This window comes from Rhinopithecus bieti, unplaced genomic scaffold (assembly GCF_001698545.2).
Source record: "Rhinopithecus bieti isolate Rb0 unplaced genomic scaffold, ASM169854v2 scaffold_74548, whole genome shotgun sequence".
Taxonomy (NCBI): Eukaryota; Metazoa; Chordata; class Mammalia; order Primates; family Cercopithecidae; genus Rhinopithecus; species Rhinopithecus bieti.
In genome coordinates, this window is record NW_016828873.1 from 133,956 (window position 1) to 161,152 (window position 27,197).

General features: G+C 54.3%; 1 protein-coding gene across 1 annotated transcript in view; it reads left to right on the plus strand.

Moving 5' to 3' along the window:
- Nucleotides 1-27,197, plus strand: part of IQSEC3 (IQ motif and Sec7 domain ArfGEF 3) — a 115,499-nt gene that overhangs the window by 54,240 nt on the left and 34,062 nt on the right. The window contains 3 exon segments of the mRNA XM_017864631.1: nt 8,052-8,331; nt 21,508-22,610; nt 24,367-24,528. Coding sequence (XP_017720120.1) covers nt 8,052-8,331; nt 21,508-22,610; nt 24,367-24,528 — 1,545 coding nt within the window.

The following is a 27,197-nucleotide window of genomic DNA, read 5'->3' on the forward strand; positions in this document are numbered from 1 at the left end:
TTAGAGTTTGACATTGGCACCAGAACCATGCCTATTTATGAGAATGTAAGATGCTCAAAGATAGTAGGATTCCGGGGGTAGTAAGATGGCACTCGCCAGTATGGCCCAGCCTGGGAGGCTATGAGGGAGGCGGTGTCCTGAGGAGGCCTGAGGAAGCTTCCAGAAGAGGCCTTCCTGTGGGATGGGCTGAGCAGGGGAGGGCCCCACATTCGCCCGCCCGTGGGGACAGTCTGCAGGAGCCACCCTGTGGCCCACCTTGAGGGAGTGGCCTGGGTATTCTGGCCTAGGGGAGGGGAGGGCTGAACCCAGAGAAGTGGCTGCGATTCCTTTGACAGGAACACTCTAGAGACAAGCCAGCCCCCACCCACACCTTTTGGAGCAGTTGTGAGACCAAAGCCTGGAGGCAACAAGGAGAGAAAGAACTCCTAGGGTCCTTGGGAGCAGGGCAGGAGAAGCGTCTGTCACAGCCAATGAGATCAGGGCAGCCTCTGGAAGCGGAAGAGAGCCAGGACAGCCACATCTGCCATCCTGCAGGGGCTTCTGGCCCGGATGATGGCAGTCAAGGGGCCATGGCAGGGGAGGCTTATGCTGTGTCACTGGGAGCTGTAGTTCGTCTGATGGCTTCAGGTTAGCAGGAGCAGGGATGGATGGAGCAGGAGTGGCCAGGACCCAAGAAAATGGCAAGTGGGGAGGGAGGGAGCTGGGCCTCTCCTTCCCGCCTGATGCCAAAGCATCTTATCCAAGCTGCCCTCTTACAATGAGGATACAGAGCCCAGAGAGGGGAAATGATTTGCTCACGGTTACACTGTGCACGCTGCAGGCTGGGGTGGGTTCCCGCCTGACTCCTGGCCCAGTGCCCTCTCCACCACCTTGGGCAGGACCTTCCAGCTCGTGCTTTGAATCAGCACGAAGTGAATTGATTTCTTGTCTTGTCACTAACACTGGCCTTCTGTTCACTTCCACCCCTCCCTCATACCATCTGGGACCCCAAAAGACACTTCGCTTTATTCCGCCCATCTGAAATCACTGTATTGATTCAAAGAAGGGAGGAAAAGGAAGTGTTTTAGAAAAGGCTAAAAATCTTGAGGGGACGTGAGGCATGTTGTTAGCTTTTGTCTAGAAAATGTTTCATATCTTTGTCCCAGAAGAGCTTTAAGAACGGCTGGCAGAGTCTGGGATAATCTAATGCAGTTGGCCAGGCCTCTGGAGGAGTCTTCATGCCCAAAGAGTCCATCAGCCTTCAAAATGCTCCTAGCAAAGTCTCTGGTAACTACTGTGCTAGCCATTGCCGAGATAGGAGAACAGCCCTCAAGCTCCTGCTCTGGCAAACCACCCCACCATGGACAGCAGACTCCCTCAGGGCCGAGCCTGTGGGTAGCTCCTCAGTCCAGCCCCTCTGGTAGGAGAGGGCTGGGCCTCGGTCAGCACCTTCCTCCTCCCCTCTCCTCTCCTGGCTCTCACATAGCCCTTTAGTTGCTCCTGTCCCCTTAGCTCCTGGCAGTGGGCAGTGTGGCTGCCAGGGCCTGCCTGGGAGCCCAGAGAGGACACTCACTACCAAGAGTCAGCTCCCTGGCAGGAGCTGTGTGAGCACAAATGCTGGGGGCACTGCAGGTGCTCTCCCTTCTCACCGTTCCTGGGTGGAAAGTTGTATTTCCCACGGTGGTGGATGCGGGTTCATTCCATCTTCATCACTATCCTGGAAAGGAGGTATTGGCATCCCCATTTTGCTGATGAGAAAACCGTGGTCCAGAAAAGTTGGATGTGGTACTCAAGATCTCCTAGCTAGTAGTTGCAGAGCCTGGGGCTTTACTCTGCTCAGGCTCTCTTCCGTTTGCATAAGGATTCCATCAGTGCCAAGGATGAAGATGACCAGGCTCTGAAATATTTTATCTGTATGACCAGAGAGCTGCCTATGTCCCTTGGCACACTTCTCAGCATATGGAAAATACTCCATGATTTTCTCTCCATAATAATGTACTTAGCCTGGGGCCTATAGAGTCTGTAAAGGCTCTGACATGAAGATAAAATTTGGCATGTGTGAAATCATGTGCATTTTTCTAGGAAGAGAGCCCTGAGCCCTTAGCAAAGGTATCTGGAACCCAAAAAAGTTCCATAGGTCTGAGGACAGAGAGACCAGGGTAATCCTGGCCACCAAGAGAAAGAAGGAGAGAAAAAGGCTGAGGCTTCAAGGGGGATTCAGTTCTTGAGGAAGCAGACTCGAGTTCAGAATGTTGACTTTTTACCAGGGGATGCACCGGGGATCAATACCCATGGAAGGGTGGGGAGGGACACAGCATGGGGCAAAGTCTACCGCAAAAGCCCCACAGCAGCCTCGGCCAATCCTACGTGGCCCATCAACCTCAGCCCATGTTGGGTAAGAATAGTGAGTCTTTATAGCCCCACTGCAATTGGTGCCTGGATGTGGACAGCCCTTGGAAGGATGTGACTTTGGGCCAGGTAGCTCTCGGTAGCTGAGCCAGTCTTTGATGGGGCGGATGGGGCTAACAGCCAAAGGCGTTCTCCAACAGTGCTCCCAGCAGCTGAGCAAGAAGTCCTCCCTCGAAGGAGGATCTGGGTGGTGCATCACCAAGCCCAGCGCAGCATTTCTGCCCTTGGAAAAGTAGTGGAGAATAAATAATATCTACCCATCCATCCATCCATCCACCCACCCATTTAACATTTATTACACACATCTTATGAGCCAACCGCCTCTGATAAGTACCTGTGATAAAAAGGTGTACGTGGCACGGTCTGGTGGAGGAGAGAGACACATCAGTGAATAACTAAAGCACAAAGTGGTCATTGCTGAAATAAAGGCAAGTGCCAAGAATTGTTAGATCATAGAGGAGGGTGGGACTGACTCCTCCTGGGGAAGTGAGCAATTCCTGAAAGAGGTGATGAGGCAGAGAAAGGAGTGGATGGAAGGCATTTCCAGCAGAAGGAAATCATAAAGCAGGATGGTGGCCTGAGAGGGTTTGGCAGATCTGGCGAGAGTGTCAGTGTGGACGGAGTGGACAGGTCACTCGGCGGGGCTGAGGGTAGAAAGGGAGATTGGAGTAAGATTGTGAATGGACTTTATCCCGCCAGGATTGTGGAGTCACTGATGGGTTTGGGCAGAGGGTTGGCATTAAAGCATCTGTAGTTTCGGAAATCAGCTCTGAGGATAGACAGGCTGGGGTGGCCACTGGAACCCCAGGGCATCTTCTGTGTGCCAGGGCCAGGCATGCACAGCAGGTGTCTAGCATCCCCCTAAGCGTAAGCCAGCTTCCCACCTGAGTGGCCCTCGGGTGTGAGAATACATCAAAGCTTTCTCAGGATCCCTCTTGGTGCCACCCACATTCTACTTTTGGCTTCTCAAATGGGTGCCCGACCCAGGGAGTGATCCTGTGACCAGCGTCACTCATAGACCAGCAGTGACCTCACACTTTCTCCCAGCTAGTGCACTGCCACTCAAGGAATGTTTTTGCAGCAGGATGAGGAGCCTAAGAGAGTGGAGAGCCCCAGGATCCCCCTCCAGTGCTCTGGGAAAGGCCTTGTAAGAAGATGTTCAGGTCCCAGAGAGAATCCCATCCACGTAATTCCTGTCGAAGGGCCAGGCTGCCCGAAATCTGCCCACTAGCGAGGGCAGCTGCAGACTGTGGAAGCCGGAGAGACACAGCCTGTGTCTTGGAAGGAGAGGAGAGGTGTTCTGGGAGCTAGAGCAATGGGCTTCCAGTTCCATAAGAGACTGGATGGAAGTAAATGGCCTTCAAGTTAAATAGCCCAAGGCGAAGATTCCAGCCTTTTCCTCAGCCTTTTATAGATGGAGTGCAAAGAGGAAAACAGAGGCTGAGGACCTGCTCTTGATGCTCAGCCACCAAAGAGAGGGTATAAGGACTCAGGCCTCTGCTGTGCCCTGGAAAAGCGCCAAAGCTGAGATCCAGACTGACAAATGGCCACCCAGGAATCCCCACACCGTGGGTCCCATGTGTTGGTGACACCCAAGGTCATGGCCCTTTCGCTGTTTGCTGCTCCAGTGGCTGGAACGGGGTGGGAGGAAGCCTCCAGAAAGCCTGTCCATCTGGAAGGCTGGGGAAGGCCATGGGGAGTAGTGGAAAAACCCTACATTTTCAGTTCCGTGAAGGTTGACAAGGGGGCTAAATGTTGAGAACACCACCCCCCTACAGAATTCTTCATGTTATTTTCTGGGGTTCCTTTGGGACTCCATGCCATGTGATCCTGGCTCAGAAAGCAGCCACCATCGCCGTCACCCTGTATTAAGGACTACTGTGTTCCAGGTGCTGTCCTAGGTGCTGCGTATGCTTTATTTTTTTCCTGACAGCAACCTTGAAACGTTGTTATTAGGATGTCCATTTTACAGATGAGGCGATAGAGCCACAAAGAGGTTGAATAACTTGCCCAAGACACACAGTAATAGCAGAGCCAGGATTCTAACCCAGGTCTCCCTGACACCAAAGCCACGTATGTTCTTTGCCCTCCACTGTGTAATCTTCAACATTGTCGCATTGAGGACAGTCCAGGGGTTTTGTGGCCCCCTTCCACCACATGGTCTTATAGGTAAGTCTGTGGAAGGAAGGCAAAGATAGGGGTTCCCTTTCCAACACTTTTTCATCATGTACCTGAGAGGGCCCCAGTCTCTCAGGTCCCCGAGCACAGAGATGGACAAGGTGGAGCTGGGTGCACCAGCCAGAGAGCCTGGAACCTTGGGGCCAGAGGGCCTTGGTGGGCCGGCGTCTGCACTGGGATTCAAGTTCCTAGAGCGTCCAAGCAGGGAGGGTCCCTAGAGAAGAGCCAGCTCCCTCCGTGGGACAGATGAGGAAACTGGCCCAGCAGGAAAACATAAATTGCCCAAAGCCACAGAGCTAGTTGGAGGCATTGTGTGTGCGTGAGTGTGTGTGTACATGAGTGTACGTGAGAGAGTGTGTGTGTGAGAGGGGTGGCCCGTGAACAAAGGCCCACAACAAGGCTAATTTTTAAAATTTGTTTTAACACAAGTAGTGTATTTGGGACAAGGTGACCCCAGGAAGGGGCTGTAGAGGAGTGGGGGAATGAAACGCAGCAGAGAATGAAGCCATGGCAGGGTTCATTAATGATCAAGTTACTGCTTTGGGCCACTGGGGCTCGATCCCACTGAGGACTTAGGCAGATGGTATAGGGTGTGCCTTAGAGTTGTCCTGTGCAAGGGACAGGGAAACTGGAATATTTATGCAGCAACCCCATTGTCATTGGCCAAGTGCTGCCATCAGGGGACGTCGGCACCCCAACACCTCTTGCCAAGCACATTCCAGCAATCAAAGAAATACCAAAGGGCTGGTATTAAAGGTGTCTAGACCCTTGAGTAGCCACCAGTTCCCTAAAGAGTCTTGAAAACCCTTTAGGGTAGAGAGATCCTGGGCATCAGTGCCAAGGACAATCTGGAGGAAAGATGAGTAAACCTGTACGCTGCCCTGCCGGCCCCGGACAAGGCTGTGCTGTGGTGGGAAGGGGCTCTTTCCACGTGCTCTGGGGAAGAGATGGCAGGTGATATAGCAAGAGGGATTGAAGTTAGAGCTTAGAAAGAACTTCCCAGTAACACTAGTGAAAAACGTATCAAAGATGTCTAGAGGTTGGGCACGCTGGCTCATGCCTGCAATCCCAGCACTTTGGGAGGCTGAGACGGGACAATCATTTGAGCCCAAGAGTTTAAGACTAGACTGGGTAACATAGCGGGACCCTGTCTCTACAAAAAAATTTAAAAAATTAGCCCGGTATGGTGGTGTCTGTAGTCCCAGGTCCTCAGTAGGCTGAGGTGGGAGGATCGCCTGAGCCCAGGAGGTTGAGGCTGCAGTGAGCTGTGATTGAGCCACTGCAGTCTAGCCTGGGTGACAGAGTGAGACCCTGGCTCAAAAATAAGTAAATAATACTTTTGAAAAAGCTGTCTGGAGCTACACTGAGCCATGCAGCTTGATTGGTGGCCACAGAAGAAATGGTGGACATAGAAACAGGCAGCAGCAATGAAGATTTCCCATGGCCAGGGCCAGCCAGCGAGCACTCCTTTATCTGTCAGAGGTGCAGGGGAGTGCTGGGAGGATAGATGGAGATTGAGAGAAGGGAGATTCTCCACCCCAGCCTTGGCTGGGAGGAAGCACCAAGAGGAACACTTCTCTGCACCCTAAGGTCCAGTGGAAGCCGCAGGAAGAGGTCCCTCTTCTGGTGTGATTGGGCCCATCTTTCATGGTGGCAAAGTCTTGGAAGACATAAGTCCATAGGCTGCAGCTCTCCTGCACCAGGGCCACCCACCACCCTGGGCCCCTGTTCCTCATTTGTAAAAATGGGGAGGGTGGGAGGCTGCATTAGATGACCTTGAGGTCCCTTCCAGTCCTGAGTTCCTGTCACTGTCCACTGTAGAGGCCATCCCTGTGGCCCCTGGGTTCTTCTCAATTCACCATCAACAACAAGTGTTGCCTAAGCACTCAGCATTTGCCCAGCATGAAGCGGCTGTGGGACATAATCAAATAACACATAGGCCCTGGCTTCTAGGAAGGGATAGGTGGGGAAATAAGAGTTTATTTACTGGGCCAGGCACAGTGGCTCATGCCTGTAATCCTAGCACTTTGGGAGGCCGAGGTGGGTGGATCACCTGAGGTCAGGAGTTCGAGACCAACCTGGCCAACATAGTGAAACCTTGTCTCTGCTAAAAATACAAAAAAATGAGCTGGGCATGGTGGTGCATGCCTGTAATCCCAGCTACTCGGGAGGCAGAGGCAGGAGAATCTCTTGAATCCAGGAGGAGGAGGTTGCAGTGAGCCAAGATCTCACCATTGCACTCCAGCTTAGGCAACAAGAGCGAAACTCCATCTCAAAAACAACAACAAGAAAAAGAGTTTATTTACTGAGCACATACTCTATGTTAAGCACCTGACCTCTGCTGCCTCCTTTCCTCCTCACTGTAACCCCCTAAGGTAGGAACGGACCTCCATGATACACACAAGGGTACCAGGACTCAGAGGAAAAGCCAGTTGCCCAAAGCCACACAGTGGTAGAGCTTAGATTTGAGCCCATGTTGTTAACCACGATGACTCTCCTCCTCTGGGAAATAGACAGTGACTCTCTAAGGACAGCTCCTAGTGTTCCAGGGGACAGAGCAATGAAAGCTGCAGTCATCCAGGAAGGCCTCATAGAGGCGGTGGCTTAGCACTGGGCCTCAAGGGAGGGGCAGAACTTGGAGGCTAGTGGGGAAGGAAGCAGCCTGAGAGAACCAACTCTACAAAGCAGGCTGGACCATGTCTGCTCCAGGCAGCAAGGTGTCTTCTTGGAGTAGGCAGGAGGGCTGCAGCTGGGGCTCAGCCTGCTGTGGCTCCAGAGGAACAGAGGAGGGGTCAGGGAGGAGCAGGGGTTTTCTAAACTCAGCAGGGCAGGAAGCCCCAGTCCCCACACCTGGAGCCCACCCCCCTGGAAAGGCTTATGCCCAAGCCAGGCCAGTCACCTTCCCTCCTCCAGACTCGTTTGGTCAGTCTGAAGATGAGCTGGCTTACTGTGGATCAGCTTCCACAGCCACCTGAGCCTGTGCCCAAGGAGCCAGGCCACCGATCTGATAATTACAATAGGTAACACGTGTAGCAGTCACCATGCGCCAGGCACAGCTTCAAGAGTTGTAAGTAACTTCAGCCTTCCAGTATCCCTATGAGGTAGGTACTGTTACTGTGCCCATTTTATAGATGGAGAAACAGGTGCAAAGAGGCTGAGTGACCTGCTCAGGGTCACACAGCTAGTAAGAGGCAGAGCCCAGATGCACTGCTCTGCTGTACTGCTTCTAAGCAGAGGTTCCTGAGCCCTGGCCATAGCTGCCCCTCCCTCTGTCTGAGATGCCTCCCCAGGCTCGGGTTCTCCTTGCCCAGGGCTCGTCCCTGTCCTGATAACCCCTCCCTAGACGAGACTGTGAAAGACATCCCCTCCAGTCCTCGCCACAGGAAAGGCCAGGCCAAGTGCCTGGCTTCTCTCCCCGACCCCCACATCCACATGCACCCTGTCCCCCTCTCCCCCAACCGAGCACCGTTGCCTTTTGTTCACAGTGATGGCTCCTGCGCCCAGGCCAGTGGGGGCATGGAGGACTCCGTGGTGGCAGCGGCGGCGGTGGCAGCCGGCAGACCCAGTGCCCATGCCCCGAAGGCTCAAGCCCAGGAGCTGCAGGAGGAGGAGGAGTGGCCGGGGGCAGGGGCTGCCTCCCCAAGGGCTGGCCCCCAGCACATGGCCTCCCCCGGCCGGCAGCAGCCTGCCCTGGCGACCGCGCTGTGCTCCCACACCCCTGCCGCCTCCGATTACGAACTCTCCCTTGACCTAAAGAATAAACAGGTACCCAGGGCCTCCTAGGGGGGCGGGGAGGGTGGTGAAGGGGCCCTGTCTTTGGGGGCTGTCGAGGGTACCAGGGATATCCCCGCTGGGCCCCCTCTGCTACAGGCACATCTCTTTTGCCACAGTTCTGCATTGAACGACCTAGTTTGCCCTTCCCTGGACCAGCCACAGGCCTCTGCCTTCTACCATGGCAGGGCTCATACCCTCGCAATGCTAAGCCCTTGGGCAGCATGTCCAGGGGCTCTGCTCCTTGTACAGTGCTCAGCAAGCCTCCACTGCCCCACAGACCACTAGGCAAGGAGCCTATTGTTCTCTGGGGAAGTCCCCACCTCCACCTGCTGCTTAGAGGCCGTAGTCCAGTTTCCATGCCCACCAAGGGAGTCGATGCTAGGCACCCACAGGCACAAACGAGGCACAAAGACAAAGGTCTCCTGGAAGCAGACAGGATTCCCAAGATCCATCCAGACTGGGGGAGTCCAAAGCTTCCCTATTGGAGAACAAATTCCATGGAGGGACCTGGGCCTCCATCTTCCATTCAGGAAGAGAAAGTGGCCAATTGTGGGGCCCCCATTGAACTCCCAAAAAAGATAATGCCTCAGTTTGTCTTGGCAGGCAAGAGTCTTAATGGAAGGGGTGTGTGTGTATGTGTGTGTGTGTGTGTGCACTTCGAGAAAGGTGTGATGGCATGATACTGTTAAAGAAAGGACTTTGAACTTGGAGATGTAGACGTGGGATCCAATCCTTGCTCTTCCTCCTGATGAACCCAGTGGCTTTGGGAGTGCCAGTTAAGCCCTCCAGGCATTGATTTTGTCATCTGCAAAAAATTGGAATTAACTTTGAATCATTTCCCAGGTCCCTTCTGCCCTAAAATATGAAGGTTCTAAAGAACAATTCTTCAACCCAATAGGCAAGGTACCTTCAGAAAGGAAGCTTAGTCTCCACTAAGACTGAGTCAAGCCAAACTAACCTGCTTCCTCTCTTGGCATTGATGCCAAACATGTCCTGGCTCAGGCCAGCTGTAGGCAGCACATCAGTAAAGGGTTTGACCAAATCCTCCAAATCATCTATGTGCACATGCTGGGAATGTGTGGATTACTAACAATGTAGTAAGCGGGATTGTTCTCAAACCAAATTATCCAAAAAATGTCCATCAAAAAAAATCCCAGGGAGTTAAGTGGAAGCGCCGTCCAGGTCGACCATCAGACAAGGCAGCAAATTGAGGCACACAGGTTACATTCACCTGGCTGCTGATGACATAAGGCTGAAAGAGAACAGCTGATACCTTGGGGATAGCATCACAGACTTTGTAAAAACCTCATCAGGGGCCGGGCGCAGTGGCTCACACCTGTAATCCCAGCACTTTGGGAGGCCGAGGCGGGGGAATCACGAGGTCAGGAGTTTGAGACCAGCCTGACCAACATGGTGAAACCCCGTCTCTACTAAAAATATAAAAATTAGCCAGGCATGGTGGAGGGCGCCTGTAATCCCAGCTACTCAGGAGGTTGAGGCAGGAGAATTGCTTGAATCTGGGAGGAGGAGGTTGCAGTGAGCTGAGATTGCACCACAGCACTCCAGCCTGGTGACAGAGCGAGACTCTGTCTCAGAAAAACAAAACAAAACAAAAAACATCTCATCAGGACAGAAGGATGGTTTTAATGAAAAATAAAAAAGTCAGATGAAATGTGGAAAAACCTAAAATTCTGCTCCTAGCTTCAGAAAGCCCACCACACTAGTATAAGACGTTCAGGCTCCAGCCTGAGAGACTGGCCTTAGGGATTCAGGTGCCTGGAAGCTCAGCCAGGAGCAGGGGAAGCAGCTGCCGGAGCAGGAAGGGCCCATTTCACACTTCACGGGAGGCCCGCACTGCCCGGCAGAAGGGAGTGCTGCACCCCCGGCAGCCCCGCGCCGCTGATGGTGATGGTCAGGACCCTCGAGATCCACGCTTGGTGCTGGAGGCTGCATTTAAGGGAGGAAACAAGAACCCTGAGGTTCCTGAAGAGCAGGAGGATGGGCTGGGGTTATGTGGAGAGATGGCAGACAGGAAAACAAGTTTTAGATATAGTATATGAAGGCTATTGGAGGGGGAGATTTTAACTTAATTAACAAATAAACTGTTAAAAGTATGGAATGCTCTGCTTGTGAGGTAGGGAGTTCTGTGTCTCTGGGAGTGCCCAGGCAGGGCTGGGTAACCATCCACCTGCGACGTATAGTGTGATCTGGGGGCCACTTGGCCAGATGAGGGGTCCTCTGCTTCTTGAGGTCAGAGACCATCTCTTATCCATTTTGATACCTCCCCAGCATCCAGCAGAGTGTGCTGGACACAGTAAGAGCCCACTGCGTGAGGTTTTTTTGTTTTGTTTTGTTTTTTGTTGTTGTTTTGAGACGGAGTTTCACTCTTGTTGCCCAGGCTGGAGTGAGTGCAATGGCGCGATCTCGGCTCACCGCAATCTCCCCCTCCTGCGTTCAAGCAATTCTCCTGCCTCAGCCTCCCGAGTAGCTGGGATTACAGGCGCCGCCACCACACCCAGCTAGTTTTGTATTTTTAGTAGAGACAGAGTCTCTCCATGTTGGTCAGGCTGGTCTCGAACTCCTGACCTCAGGTGATCCACCCGCCTCCGCCTCCCAAAGTGCTGGGATTACGGGCATGAGCCACCGCACCTGGGCTGGGTGAGCATTTTTTAAAAATAACGATGCTCTGCAAATCAACAAGGGAATGGGGTACCAAGAAACAAAAAATAATGCTTGTACCTGCCCCCAAAAGAGATTACAGTTCCACTTAAGGAGTATCCGGTCAATAACACCAGATAAAACGTGTGTATTGGTTTGGGCAGGTGAGTTCGTTTGGTTTTGACTGACTGGATGCAGTATCGGGGTTGGTGCGGGATTCTGGTCGGTACTGTGGGCTTTCTCTATGGGGGCATAATTCTAATAGATAGCTTCTGCACGTTGGCCAGATTGAGTCAGGTGAGGTGAGGAGTGGCAGTGGGTGCAGCAGGGCCCTCCGCTGAATGAGTCCAGCCTGGGAGAATAGCTTGGTTCCCCTGACCTGTGTATCCCTTTAGACCAAGTGTAGGCTGGGGGTTGGGGGAAGGGGACCAGTAAGGCTTGAGGAGGCTAGAGCAAGGTTCCTGGAAACATGGCACACATTTGTAGGAGACTGAACTCTACTCCTCTCTCTTCTGCCATGAGCTGTATGGCCTTGAGCAAGTTGCTTGACTTCTCTGGCCTCAGCTGCCTCCTGTCTCTGGGGACTTCACAGGCTCTTCCCTTGGCCTCAATCTCTGAAGCTTCCACTCCCCTCCACACCCCTGCACTTAGCCTTCTCTTGCTTTAGGACTTGCTTTAGGTACCTCTTCCTCCTCTCAGGCAGCTTTCCCTGCCTCCCAGGCCTGCACTGGGTGCCCCCTCAGTGATCCCACAGTACCCCGGTGTCCCCTGTCACAGCCCTTCAGCCCTGTGTCAGCATTTCCTGTTTGCTTGACCCCCTCCTGAAGGCAGGTGCATGACTTGGTCCTCATTATATTCTCAGTGTTTAATGCAGTGCCTGGTGAAGAAGCTGCTGGAAGCATGAGAAAGGGGAAATGGTCACTAGGTAACGTAAAGGGGGATGGGTATACAGCCTGGGGCCCGGAACCGACTGCCTTAGGTCTCTTTGAGAACCCAGTGATTCCGCCAGCCACCCTGAATCCTGTGGTCCATGGCCTGGGAGGAGTGCTGGACACTCTTAGCTCCCCAGCCCGCCGACCCGCCAAGCCTCCTGTGTCAGCCAGTCCGGATTCCCAGGAGTGTTTTCCTTGGCTCTTCTCCCTCCTTCACCTCTGCTCTAGCCCCAAGCCTAGACTTTGCTTCTTAACAGTTCTGGAATCCCACCCTCTCTTGCCTTCCCCACTGCCCCTGCCTCAGGAGGCCAGGCCATCCTTCCTCTTGCCTGCGCCCCTGGCGAGACCTCCTGTGCTTCCCCTTCTTTGAGCTGTGCTCCTTCCAACCTCACCTCCACAATGCAGCTGAGTCATCTTCCTAAAGTGCACCTCTGACCGCGGTGATCCCTGGGAGAGCCTCTGATGGCTCCTCCTGGTGTGCAGGACAGAGGCCTCTCCCCGCTCCCTGCCACAGTCCCAGCCCCACGGGGCTTCCAACCGTTCTTATTTGCTGTCCCGAATCTCAAGCCACCCTCACCTCTGGGCTTTCGTGTGGTTTTGTTTCCTCTCCTGGCGATACTCCTCGCCTGTCCCTGACCCCGTCTGCTGCACCTGGGAGACTTCTGCTCATACTTCAGGTTGCAGCCGAGGCACGTGCTTTTACCCATTGCCTGTTGCCTCCTCTGTGCTGTCTGGGAGTGGGAGCTGTTCTGATTAACTGCATGGACCATGTTGTTCTCAGGGCTGTGTGGAGTTGAGCAGGTGGGGCTCAGGACACCTCCAGGGTGCTGCATAGCCCACAGGAAGAGCCAGTGCTCCTGGAGCTGTGCCCTGGGAACTGCCCTGTCTTTGCCCACCTTTGCTGCCCTGCACCTTGCACAGTCTTGGGCACCTAGGAAATGCTCACCAGGGAAGGAACATAGGAATGAAGGCACAAGCAAGTGAATGACCAAACGAGGCCTGCCCTCCAGCTTCCTGGCCCTTCCCCAGCACCTGTCACAAGTCACACAGCAAGACGGTCCTCCTGCCAGCTCTTCTCTGCTCCCTCTGCCTTCGACCCTCTCACCCCACCCCCGCAGTCCTGGGGGATACAACGTAGGGCGGGCCAAGGAGTGAGCATGCAGGTTCCTTTGGGGAGCCCTTTAGGAAAGTGGCTACGGCCAGGACATAGAGGGCCTAGGTGTGATTTTGAAATTCCTCCAAGCCCTCGAGGGGGTTTGTATCCTGTTGCGGAGTGACTGGAGCCCTGCTTGGCCATCTGAATTACAGAGCCCTCTGGGCTGTCCACGCCAGAGGGCTGTGGAGCTGTGGTCAGTAGAATCTGGACCCTGCTCCCCGAGCCAGGTCCTGGACAGAAGCCATGTTCTGCTGGAGAGAAGCCCCTTCCCACAGATCCCCAAACCCCAAGCCTCAGGGTCCAGCCTCACTATGAGGCACCTCTTCAGGGAGATGTGGTGGCTGTTTCTGAGTCACTTTCCCTCTTTGTACCTTGGTTTCCTCATGTGTGAACCAAGGGTTGTACCAGAGTGCCTCCTGGCCCCTTCCCACGCTGAAGGTGAGATTTCTACCATGGGCACAGAGGGCACCGGGGCACCAGCCTACAGAGGACAGTGGTGAGGACGGGGCACTCCAGGGGTTGTTCCTCTCCCCAGTTCATTCAGTTCGGGAAACCGCACTGCACAGCCACTCCGTCCCAGGCCCTGTGCTAGGCCTGAAGACACTACGATGCAAAAGATACAGGCCTAGTCATCAAGTCATCAAGGTGCCCACAGCCCAGTGGTGGGCAGACACAGGCCAGTGGTGGGCGGACACAGGCCAGTGGTGGGCGGACACAGACCCAGTGGTGGGCGGACACAGGCCAGTGGTGGGCAGACACAGGCCCAGCACCAGTGGTACTGCCTGAGCTGTAGCTCTGTGTCAGGCCCAGGCTAACAGTTGCCATGTGTTATCTCCCCGGGTCTGCACAGTGTCCCCGTGAGGTTGGCACCATTACTGTCCCATTTCTGAAATGGGAAGATTAAGGCTGAGTGATGTTAAGGAACTTGCCCAAGGACACAGCCCTAGGAAGTAATGCAGCCAAGACATGGACTCCACAGCCCGTGGTTTTGAGCGAGTACCGTCCACCATCTCTTGGCATTACAGTGAGGAACAGGCCCCGTGGAAGTGGCACACAGTCTGTGGAGCATGAGGAGGGCAGGCAGCCCAACCTGGCTTCAGAGCCACTCCTGGGACAGCTCCACTGGAGAGTCTCGTGACCTCACTACTGGCTGAGCCATAGCGCGTCCCCCATGCCCACCTGGCTGCCTGCTCCCAGGCAGGCCTCAATGCCCTGCGTGTCAAGCACTTGCTGTATTCCAGACAGCAGGCTGGGAGGAGGGCACACAGAGCAGGCATGAGTCCCCTGCCTTGCAGGAGGCCACAGCCCTGCCCAGCACAGACCCAAGGCTCCTGTGGGCCTCTCCGAACACCCCCAAAGCGCCAGCCTCCCCAGGCTCTCTGCTCCTCAGCCTCACACCCGGGCTCACCTGGCCAAGTTCTGGAGGCTTACAACAGGCTGTGCTTTCATGGTCTCAACTGGGAAGTCTTGGATGGGAGCAAATTCTCATTCACATTTGGAGCCCCCCACACCTGGCCCGCGCTCCTCAGCACTGTGCCCCCCAGCTAGCGGCTCTTCCTCCCCACGCTCTGGCTTGGCCGCCATCTTTCAGCGGCCTCTTCAGGCTCAGCTGCCGCAGCAACCTGAAAAAAGGGAGCCTGTTCTAATTAACACTGAGAGGCTCATTAGAGAGACGGAGGCCCCCGCGGCCCCTGCCACTGATGCTTCTGGCAGAAGCTGAGAAATTGCTCTCTTGGGAGGAGGCGAGGCCATCAGTCCTCCTGATTTCTGGGGTTTAGAGAGAAGTGAGCAGAGCTGCTCCCTGGCCAGTGGGCTCAGACCTCTCTTTCCCTGGGGCGCCTTCCCTGCCCCACCTCTCTCTGCTCTCTGACCTGGCTCTGGTTCAGAATGGGACTGGGGTAGATGGGAGGGCTTGGCTGTCGTGGATGGAGCTGACCTAGGCCATTAATGAGTCCCCATGTCCTGCCAGGATGCCGGGGTGGGAGGAAGGATGGAGTCCTGGGTTCCAAGCCCAGGCCTGGACAAGAGCCTGGATTTTGATTTCCCTGGGGTCACAGGAGAGAATTCAGTTTAGTTCATGTCTGCAAACAGCCTCAACCACAGGTCTGGCCCAGCACTGGGCACAAGAGATGCAGGGACAGCTGTCTTGCCTGTGATGGACAGTCTGCGGTGAGAGCTCTGAGCAGGGGGTGGCACTGAGCATTGAGGGTGGGGAGGAAGGTGTAGGGGACAGTGCAGGTTGGGGGTGTGGCAGGCCCAAGTCTGGGATCAGTGGGAGTTGGTTGTTAAATGGGTTAGGACACGTGATGGTGAGCCCAGAACTGAATTCCAGTGTTATTCAGGGAGCAGTTGCTCCATGCCAGTTAAGGTGCTGGGTGCTGGACAGGATGACTAAGACATATTTGATGTTGTGAATAACTTATGCTCTGTTGGAGCCTGGGGGAGGGAAAGGGAGGGAAGGATGGGTTGGAGAAATGCCACAAAGATTAGTGCCAAAGACTGAGTGTCAAAGAGAAGTTGAGGCCAGAGGCAGGGAGACCCCGTCTGTTCCGGGCATTGAGAGGGCTGCATGGAGGAGGCACATTTGAGATAGGTCTCGAAGAAGAGGACATTTCTACCTAGACGAAAGGGGAGGCTGGGAGTTGAGGTTGGGGAGAGCATTGCAGGCTGGGAGAGAACGCAAATGAGTGCCCAAGACTCGTGGGGGCAGTCGGGGAGAGCAGGCAGGAGCTGCTGAGCACTGTGGACTTTGTGGCCCTGCCAGATTGTTAGGGCTGGAAAACCAGGAAGAAGCATTTGCATCCGTTTGGGGCAATGGTTCTCAAACAAAGAAAAGCCTGTGTTGACGCCTGCTGTCTGAGAGCTTGGGTCTGGTTCTGCAGTGTGAGGTGATGGTGGGAGTAAGAAGGACACAGAGATAGTAAGGATGCTGCGGGCATCGTCCAAGTGGGAAGACAGAGAGCCCTATGTGGTGACATTCTGGAAGGAAGATCATGGGTGATTGCCAAAGGTCTAGGGGTGGGGGGCCCGGGAGCTACAGCAGGCTGACAAACACAGTGGACAGGACCAACAAAAACCCCAGGACAAGGCGAGTTTCCCAGGCTGGGTGCTTGTCAGGCCAATAAGGAAGTCAACAAGAGCTGGTTTGGGTGAGGTAGGGAAAACAGTCTAGATGGACAGAGGATCCACAAGCTGTTGGAAATGTGGGTCTGGGATCAAGGCTAGGAATGGAGACTTGAGAGTCATTCCCATCATTATCACTGTCACCATTAAGCAGTTACCACTTAGTAAGCTCCTGCTGTGTGCTGGGTGCTACATGAAATAATTTAATCCTCATGAGAAGATACAGGGTCAGCAAGATAAGCCCCACTTAATAGATATGAAAACTGAGAGTCAAAGACGTTAAATTCATCCAAGGCCAATCAGCAGGGATCTGGGGCCGGTCATTCCCCTTATTTGCCACTTGCTCACCGGCCCATCAAAGTAGAGTGAAGTTAAGAGAATGCACTGGGTCCTCAGAGGGAAGGCAGACAGGGCTGAGAAGGTGTCAACCTGGGGAGCCTGTTTAGAGTGACCTGGAAGGCTCTGCCTGACATAGCTCCCCTCTTAATTCATTGTTAATTATCACCTGTCACAGGTTCCTCTGATAATGTCCAACGCAGAAGCTATGGACGATGTCCAGAGTGTATGGGGAGAATTAAAATGTGTGTGGAGACTGGCAGTGGCACCCATGTGACTCGTAACCAGTGCACATAGGAGTTTTGTGGCCAGAATACAGGATTAAGAGGTTGTAGGGAGACAGGACAACCCGGATAGACTGAGTAATAAGCACTGGGAGAGCTGCAGAAAGGAGCAGGGAGGGAGGCTGAGGAGGCCCTTGGGCTGAGTGACAAGCCCCAGATCTGCCTCTTCCCTGCTGATGGGCCGTGGATGAGTTTAACATCTCTCGCCCTTGACTGAGACGGGAGGCAGCAGGAGCTAGCGCACAGGGCTCAGGGCAGGGTTGGGTCAGTATCTGGCGTTTGCTCCTGGAGTGAGGCAGAGGCTAGTGTTCCTAGAGGTTCAGTGGAAAATAGGAATAAAGGGAACGGGCTAGTGCCCCAGAGGCAGTGGAGTCAGCAGAGTTACGCTGTAGCCTGGGGAGATCTGGAAAGATCTGTGGCCAGGTGCAAAGCTGCAGATAGAAAGAAGGAAATCGGAGTAAAAGGAGCACCTGTGGGATGAGCTGAACACACAAAGGAGGCAGGAGGGGGAGAGCATCTGCTGTGGGTCAGGTTAGGAAGGTTTTTGAGAGTCACAAATATAACTTTGGAATTAATTTGTCCAATACATACTCGTTGAAGACCTACTATGTGCTGGGTACTGTCCAAGCGTTGGAGGAGACAGCAGTGACCATGGAGGGCAAAATCGGCCCTCGTGGGGCTTGATGTCTAGTGGAGGATGTGATGGGACAGATTCAAGAATGTAAAATCTGGTTTTCTTTCCTGCTTGGGTGAAGCATCGACATCGCCCAGTAGTAGACGGAGTCTCCTAGGGTTATGTCAGCCAGTCTTCTGCCTTGAAGCAGGGTGACACCATGCCAAGGGCCTGGACCCCATCACCATTTTGGGAGCATCTCGAGCAATGGATTTCATACCTTCCCTGTGTTGCCAATAGCATCTCGTGCTGCAGAAGAATGTTCTTGGGCCTGGGGTTTCCCTAGGAGTACAAATAGGCCAGATGGAAAAGAAATGTGAAATCTGGCCGGGTGCAGCGGCTCACACCTGTAATCCCAGCACTTTGGGAGGCCGAGGCGGGCAGATCACCCAGGCGCCAGGAGTTCAAGACCAGCCTGGCCAACATGGCAAAATCCTGTCTCTACTAAAAAAAAAAAAAATACAAAAGTTAGCCAGGTACAGTGGCACACACCTGTAATCTCAGCTACTCTGGAGGCTGAGGGAGGAGAATTGCTTGAACCCAGGAGGCGGAGGTTATGGTGAGCCGAGATCATGCCACTGCACTCTAGCCTGGGTGACAGAGCAGGACTCCATCTCAAAAAGAAAGAAATGGGAAATCTGTCCGTTTCTCATGGTGCTTGAGTAAGGTTGACAGAAATTGAGAGTAAAGGAGCCAGTTTAGTGCTCAGTCCCCTTCCTCTCTACGTTTCCCCTGGAGAAGGACTTTCCTGCCTGAGCCAAAGCCAAGTCCCTATTCCAGGCCTCAGGAAGTGTGTCCAAGTTCAGCAGGGAGAATGAGCCAGGCTACATTATTTCTGCAGGAGCAGGAACAGAATGCCTCAGAGACAAGTGTCTGTGTCTCTTATGGGTGCATGAGGTCATACCTAGTAAAGATCAAGTGGGCAGCTGTCCAGTTCACACCGTGGGCAGAATTCTAAGATGGCCCTCAAGTCCCCTTCACGCCAGTGTACGCATCCTATGTAATCCCCTTCCCTTGAGTATGGGCAGGATGAGTGAATGTGATGGGACATCACTCTGATGATTAGGTTACCATTTGGTTGCTTTTGAATTAATAAAAAGAAACATCATCCAGGGTGGGTCTGAACTAGTCAGGTCCACCCTATAAATGAAGCTGAAGGCCCAGACAGACACTGTCCTGTTGGCCTTGAAGGACTGAGCTATCAGGTTATGCAGAGGGCCACATGCCGGGGGATGGCCGGCAACCTCTGGTGACTGAGGGCCTAAGTCCTGCGATTACAGGAGCTGAACTGTGCCAACAAGAGTGAGCTCAAAGGAGGACCCCACACCTTAGATGATATTGCAGCCCTGAGTGCTATCTTGGTTTCAGCCTGGTGAGATCCTGAGCAGATAACCCAGATGAGCCATGCCCAGACTGGATTCACAGAGCGACGTGAGAAATAAACAGGTGCTGCTTTAAGTGGCTGGATTTGTGGTAATGTGTTGCACAGCAGTAGATGAGGAATACACTTGGTGTGGTTTAGAGCACCTTGAAGACCCCTCCAACAGGGGGATTGTGATAGCACTGGGAGCTTCCTCCTGCTCAGGGCCTTGTCCCTTATGGAATGCAAGTAGCTTTGAGAGAAACCATATAGGAAGCCTTAGTCGCCATTTACACATGAATCTGCATGAGTTCCAGCTATCTCCGAGGGTAGAGTTGGATGCTGGGGAAGACAGAATGATGTCCCCAGGTGTGGGAATGGGGAAGGCACTGAATGGTCAGGCTGGATGCTGGGGGAGACAGAATGATGTCCCCAGGTGTGGGAATGGGGAAGGCACTGAATGGCCAGGCTGGAAGCACTGAAGACAAGCCCTGAGGATGCTGAGGATGCCCCATTTTACCTGGGATTGCCTTTGTGGATTGGGGTTGTATCCTCAAGGTCTCTTGAGCTAAGAGGGTACCGCTGCTAGCCTGGTAGTGGGGCACCCATCACGCCCTGCAGGAAGGGAGCAGAGGGCACGGAGGCAGGCATTCATTCTGGCTGCAGCCTTTGGGGGCTCCAGTGGAGCAGGAAGCAGGCTGAAGTATTGTGCTGAGGGATGAAGTGTGGCCTTTCTATCTGTACCGCTCCCGACCCATGATCCCTGGAGAACATGGGAGTGACGTCGTTGTTCTTGCCTCCAGTCGTTCATCTCAGCGCACGCATCCCGATTCTTTGTTCGGGAAGGGCACCGTGTGTACCTGGCATGTCTGGTTGTGAATAGGACATAATTTCAGGAACCTGGAGCACTCTCACTTCCCAAACTTCTCTGACGGCTGATCAGAGTCTAGGATGCCACCATTTAAGCCCATCACCTTCTCACAGGCCTTGTCCCTTACTGAAAGGCAGAAGCCTCTGGGGGCATGGCTCCGTCATACCTTCCCTGTCCTTTCCTGAGAAGTTTCAATAGGGTGGAAAAGTGAGAGTGTAGCAACCTGAGAGGAGAAAGCCCGTGCACAGGAGGACGGAGCCGAGAGGAGGCACACTGGCCCCCTGACAGAAGCTTTCCTGGGATCAGATCTGCCCAGGTGAGGTGCCATGCCCCCGAGCCTGCACCACCCTGCCCTGCCCTGGTTGGACAGCTCCCACCATAAGAACAGAGGTGACTCAAATTGGGGACTCTTGGTAACGGTGGCCTGGAGGGACCCCCCTTCTTGAGACACCTACTCAACTTTTTAGCAAAGCCACATTTACTGAGCAGCTGACTATGTCCTGGGAACACACAGATGGTCCAGCCCAGATCCCAACCCTTCTGACGTTCCCAGGGAAAAAAAACCACCACAGAGACATGGTTGCTGGGGAGGAGTGGGGAAGCACGAGGAGCTGTGAGGTGTTTTTAGCATTTCTGTTTTTCGTTGTTTATTATTTTTAAAGTGTGCACAAAAGTAGAAACAATAGTGTTATGAACTCCCCCCAGCTATCATTCAGCTGTAACCATTTTATTAATATTTATTAATATTAATGTTGTGTCATCTAATCTAACTCTTCCACATTTTTTGACAGAATATTTTAACATATATTCAAGGTGTCATGCATTTTACCCATAAATACTTCTGTGTGCATCTCCAACATGAACTTAAAAAAAAAACAGACACGGCCGGGCGTGGTGGCTCAAGCCTGTAATCCCAGCACTTTGGGAGGCCGAGATGGGTGGATCACGAGGTCAGGAGATCGAGACCGTCCTGGCTAACACAGTGAAACCTCGTCTCTACTAAAAATGAAAAAAAATAGCCGGGCGAGGTGGTGGCGCCTGTAGTTCCAGCTACTGGGGAGGCTGAGGCAGGAGAATGGCGTAAACCCGGGAGGTGGAGCTTGCAGTGAGCAGAGATCCGGCCACTGCACTCCAGCCTGGGTGACAGAGCGAGACTCCGTCTCAAAAAAAAAAACACACACACACACACAAAGTCTCACCTTTTTGCCCAGGCTGGAGTGCTGTGGTACAGTCATAGCTCACTGTAACCTCCAACTCCTTGGGCTCAAGCAATCCTCCTACCTCAGCCTTCCCAGTAGCTGAAGACCACAGGCACACACCAGGACACCCAGTTAATTTAATTTTATTTTATTATTATTTTTTTTTAGAGAGAGACAAGGTCCAGCTATGTTGCCCAGCCTGGTCTCAAACTCCTAAGCTCAATCTTCTCTCAGCCTCCCAAGAGGCTAGGACTGCAGGCCTGAGCTACTGTGCCCGTCCATGAGCATGTTGTAATACCCGCCACAGCATCAAAATCTGTCCACCATACACAGCACCTCCCTCCTGGCCCTTGGGACATCACCCGTCCCCAGAACGGATCCCTCCATCCTACACCTCTAGGAGTCTTGCGCGTGGCCGTGACATGCTAGGCGGTTCAGACTTGGGCTGCCCAGGAGCCCCCCACTGTCCATTCCTGGGCCCCACCCAAGTTTGGCCCGGTGACTCCACCACTCCTCAGAGGGGTTGACCACCTTTCCCCTCTGAGTCCTTCCTCCTCTCTGTCTTGTCCTTGCAGATTGAAATGCTAGAACATAAGTACGGGGGTCACCTGGTGTCCCGGCGCGCCGCTTGCACCATCCAAACCGCCTTCCGCCAATACCAGCTCAGCAAGAACTTTGAGAAAATCCGCAACTCGCTTCTGGAGAGCCGCCTGCCACGGCGGATCTCCCTGCGCAAGGTGCGGGCACCCACGGCCGAAAGCCTGGCGGCCGAGAAAGCGCTCATGGAGGGCTACGGCCTCATGGGGCTGCCGCTGGTGCGCTCGCCATCCCTGCCGCCCACCTTCGCGGGCACCCTTACCGAGCTGGAGGACTCCTTCACCGAGCAGGTGCAGTCCCTGGCCAAGTCCATCGACGACGCGCTCAGTACTTGGAGCCTCAAGACCATGTGCTCCCTGCAGGAGGGTGGCGCTTACCAGCTCCACCAGGCCCTGCAGGCGGCCGCAGGGTCCCCGGGCCTGGAGGGCGAGATGCGGGAGCCGCAGAGCGCAGGCCCTGGGCCCGGGGATGAGGCCGCGGAGACGCCCGGCCTGCCCCCGGGCCACAGCGGCACCCTCATGATGGCTTTCCGGGACGTCACGGTGCAGATCGCCAACCAGAACATATCCGTCTCCTCCTCCACGGCTCTGTCGGTAGCCAACTGCGTAGGCGCTCAGACGGCCCAGGCCACAGCAGAGCCCGCGGCGGGCAAGGCGGAGCAGGGCGAGACCCCTGGGCAGGAGGCCCCGGAAGCCCCCGCTGTGGGCCGGGGGGACGCGTCAGCGGAGGACTCATGCACAGAGGCTGGGGCTAGCGGGGCGGTGGATGAAGCCACAGCAGCCAAAGCAGAGGAGGAGGAGGAGGAGGAGGAGGAGGAGGAGAAGGCGGCGGCAGAAGTGGGGAAAGGGGCCAAGGCTGAGGCAGGCGACTTGGAGCAGCTGAGCAGCAGCAGCACGTCCACCAAGTCCGCCAAGTCAGGCTCGGAGGTGTCGGCCTCCGCCTCCAAGGATGCCCTGCAGGCCATGATCCTGAGCCTGCCGCGCTACCACTGCGAGAACCCAGCCAGCTGCAAGTCGCCCACGCTCTCCACCGACACCCTGCGCAAGCGACTCTACCGCATCGGCCTCAACCTATTCAACATGTAAGTCAGCCCTGGCCCCCAGCCCGGAGTCCTGGACGTCATGGGAGGGATGGAAGGAGGAGGGACACCTCTCCTCCACCAAACAGGGCACCAGGTAACTGCCCACGTCATCCCAGGGCCCTGCAGGCGCATCTGTGCCTTGCCTGAGCCCTGGGTCATGTTTAGGAAGTACGCATTTTATTTTTAATCATTCTGAGTTTATTTTAAGAGAGATTAAAGGAAAAAAATAACACATCAAACACATGCTTTCACAACTGTTACAGTTTAAGATGAAGCTAGGGTTTGAAAAGTAAGAGAATGTAAAAGAAAAGACAGTATTAAGTAAATAGCAGTCCAGGCGGTTTGAGGATTAAGCAGCAATCATTCGGGTGGAATATGAAGCCAGGGAAAATGCATTAGCTCCCAGCGTTGATGAAATGCGGGGCTGGTGGGGGAGGGAGGAGAGGCGCCTTGTAAGGAATGCCAGCAGAGAGTAGGAGAGGGGAGGGCTACCAGGAAGAGAGAGTGTGAAGCAGGCAGAGGCAGAGTAGAAAGAGAACAGGGGAGAAATGACCGACTGCCATAGCTCAGAGACCCCAATGAGACACAGAATGTATACAGCCAGTCCCAAGCGAGGAAAGGAAGCACACCTGCCCCTTCCATGGAAATGTCAAGTCCATGAGGCACTCGCCTCCATCCTCCACTCGTCGCTTCATAACCCCAAGCCAAGAGCATCTCTCTCTGGCCCTAATGCACATTCATCCATTCATTTGGCTGTTATTTATTGGGTGCCAGGCACTGTGACCACAGAGGTGAGTAGGAGACATCCCCTGGCCTCAAGAGGCTTCTCTTCTAGAGGAAGTAGCTACTGTTCATAGCTCACCTTACATAAAGCGTCTATAATCTTCCCAGCAGTATCTACACAGAGGTACTACCTTGCTGTTTTACAGAAAAGGAAGCCGGCTCACACCAGTAAGGCGAGTTGCACACGATGAAATAACTAGTACTCGGCAGACCTAGGGGAAGGCGGATCTGATGCTAAACCACCCCCACTTCCACAGTGTCACTTCTTCACGCACATGAAAACTCACACAGATACTTGTCTCCCCCAAGGCAGTAATTCTTAAACTATCCATAGCGAAGGACCAGTTTTGTTCCCCCACACCCCTCTGAAAATACATTGTGGGCTAATACTTTTGTAAAATACAATAAAATGAGTTGCTAGAAAACAATCACATGCCTAGTTGTCCTGGAAATGTTGAAATGCTATGGAAGGTTCTAAGTGCTTACCTTGTGTTTCTGCACTTACTTCCTCCTGGACCGGTGAGAAACAGCTCAGGGAGGAGCATGGCTTCAAAGCTTGCACAGGAAAGAGGGGGTGTGGCGGAGATCCCACCTCTGTTTCTCCCACCCTCTCTCCAGGGTTGGGGCATCTGCGGTGGAGACCTGCATATTGACAACAGGATATGGGTAGGGGGAAGGGCAGGCCTGGGGTAAGACCCAGGAGGCAGGGACAGAGAAGGGTCCTTCTCCACTTGCTCTGGAATTCACTTTGTTTGCAGATCTCCCCTGTCCTCCTTCTGGTCACGCACCATCCTCTGCGTGAGGACGTTCAGTGGGCTGAGGCTCTGGTGAGAGGTGCTTCCAATGGGGAACTGGATTTCCAAGGAACCTCTGGGCACTTCTATGGGTGGAAGACAGGGAGGAAAGAGTCATGGGTGGCTTCAGCTCACTCTCTACTGCTTCTCCCCACTCTCCCCACTCTCCCCACCTCCAGAAACCCGGACAAGGGCATCCAGTTCCTGATCTCCCGCGGCTTCATCCCGGACACCCCCATTGGTGTGGCCCATTTCCTCCTCCAGCGAAAGGGCCTCAGCCGCCAGATGATTGGAGAGTTCCTGGGCAACAGCAAGAAGCAGTTCAACCGCGACGTGCTGGAGTGAGTACCCGGCGCTCTGGGCTCCCCCAACTCCGTCCCACACCCCACCTGCCCGGGCTCTCTCCGTGAGCTCCTTGGTGAAATCCTCACTCCAGTTCTGACAGCTTCCAGCTTCCAGATTGTCCACAGGAACCAGTATCCCCTCTTTAGCCCATCACCCCAGTGAGCCAGAGCCCTGTCTCCCGTCAGAGTCATTGATTGAGTTCGCTCCAGGCCCGGCTCCATTTGAGGCACCAGGGATACAGAAATGGTCCAAAGAGACAAGAAGCCCTTTCTGTCTGCCACCGTCCAGGGCAGGAGAAACCAGGAAAAGGAAAGGGCTTGTGTCAGCTCTGGGGTTCATCTCTACCCAGTGACAAGCCCCTCGGCCCCCCTCCCCCAGGACCCACCCATTCTCCAAGGTTCATTTTCATATCGCTGGAGGCAAAAATGGGAGGCAGAAAGAAGAAGGGGTTAGACTGAGGGTTTTAGAGCAAGAAAATACAACAATTCCATAAAGATAAGTCAACCAACAAAATCATGACCAAAGAAAAACTGTTTAAAACCAAAGAAAATGGTTTTAAAGTCTAGTCGCAGGGTGGCGACCCCAAGGGTGCTGCCTTTGCCCCCGCTCAGCCTTGATAGTGTGGACAGGCAAGAGTCTCCTCACACTCACACCTCGTCCAGGATGGCAGGGCGGGGCTGGCGCTCCTCTGAGGCTGAGGGCAGGGCCTTGCAGCTGCTCCTTCCCTGGGACATCGGCTCCAGCCCCTGCCATGCCCCCCTGCTCTTTCTGGCTTCCACTAGTCCCCTAGGTTGGCCTCCTTCTTGAAGGTCACCATTCTTAGGGACCCTCCCCCATTTCTCTCTCCTCTTTCTCCTTGGGGACAGTCAGCAGACGTGTCTCCCCGGAGGCCCTGGGAGGAGCCATCCCTTTCGTACTGGCCCCTGGAGCAGCAAGGGACTGCCAGAGAGGGTTTGGACGCTGAGGGAGTCACCCACCCAGTGGTCAGCATCCCTGGAGTGGGAGTTCGGAGATTTAGCTTCTATTTATGGAGCTGTCTTGGTGCTGTGTGCCCACGTGGAGAAGCCCCTGTCCTCTGGGCCTGCGTTTCCCTGCCTGCAGAGTGGTGCTGGGTTGTAAGGGCTGGATCCATTGCCCTCTGAAATCCCTGTCACATTTCTAAATCCACTGATGTGGTGGTTATCTGACTGAGCTCAATAAGTGATGGCTGGGATCCGCTCAGGGACCTTGAAATCCCTGCACGGTCCTCAGCTGGGCAGAACTGAGCTCCTGCCTCTGACTCTTGGTGACTTTTGACAATTTATCATCCCTCCTGGAGCTGCTGGTGGAGACCCTCTGCGGGCCTCAAAGAGGAAAGAGAGCCAATGCTAGGCAGTGTCTCCCTGTCACCTCCTTTCTCTTCTCCCTCAGGCTTCCCTTCCCCTCCCCAGCACTGCTGTGGGGGCCCATGGAGGTGATACTGGGATCCAGGATACACCTAGGTTGCAGAAGGGGAAAGATGGCATTTCCTCACACCCTTCCTTTTCTGTGTCCCCTAGTCGGCTCAGCTCTCTGGCTTTCATGCACTGTTGTCCCAGTCCATTCCTCCCCAAGCCAGGGTGAGGTGCTGGCCCCGTCACCCCAGGAACCCCTCCTGTGTGTCTCTGCTCCGGGGGCAGGAGTGACTCTGCTTCACCCACAGGCCCTGACTGTTGTCTGTTTTCTTCTGTCTTTCCCAGTCTCCATGTGGCCTGCGCCCTAAATTCTAACCTGCGAGGCCCACATTGATCTGGAGTGCGGGGAACGCAGTGTTTTCCTGCAGCCCAGGTGGTGCTGAGCGGCACAGTGAAAACTAATTGCCCTCCTCCCTGCAAGACTGGGTGTATGGGCTGTGGGCTGGAGGCCTGGAGCAGTGGCTGCAGCCTGTGTTGAGGACAGGAGCCGGGCTGGGGGCTAGGCTAACCCCCTTAGGCAGGGATCAGGCTCGGGATGGGTAGGGGCCAGACTCCTGCCTTGGTACACTCTTCCAGTGAGAAGAGGCAGGGTGGTGAGATCGGAGAAATAGCTGGACCCAGGCTCTGCTCCTCTGTGCTGTGTGGCTTTGACAGGTCACCTCTCTGGGCCTCGGTGTCCTCATCTGTAAAACGAGAGGGTTGGGCAATGTGCAAAGGTTTCTCCAAGTCCTGAGACTCCACCGCCTTTCCCATCGCTTAGTGCATTGGTACACTTAGTGCCCTAAACACTGGGGCATGCTTTGTCATCCTGCCAGAGCAGCCCGCAGGCCCCAGGGCAGTGCTGGAGTGCCAGGGCTCATGGGGGAATGAGTTGGCCATTTATTATTCATTCAACAAACATCAAGCACTTATTTATTGTGTGTTGAGAATGGGGCCACGCTGGGCACCCGTGTGTGTGTGTGTGTGTGTGTGTGTGTGTGTGTGTGTGTGTGAAGAAGTGTGGCTCACAGTCTCAGGGAACTTACAGACCTAGGTGTGGATGGGGAGAGGTGAGAAGGAGGAGCATGAAAAGAGAGTGAGAAGACCAAGGGGCCTCCAGCCAGAACCCTGGCTTGGGCCGGGTTGAGTGCAGAGCTGAGCCCCGATGTGCCCTGATGAAAGCCGCAAGGCCCTGGCATGCTGACTCAGTGCCACAGAAAGGAGCCCCTCCCTAAAGTCCATAGGTCACCGAC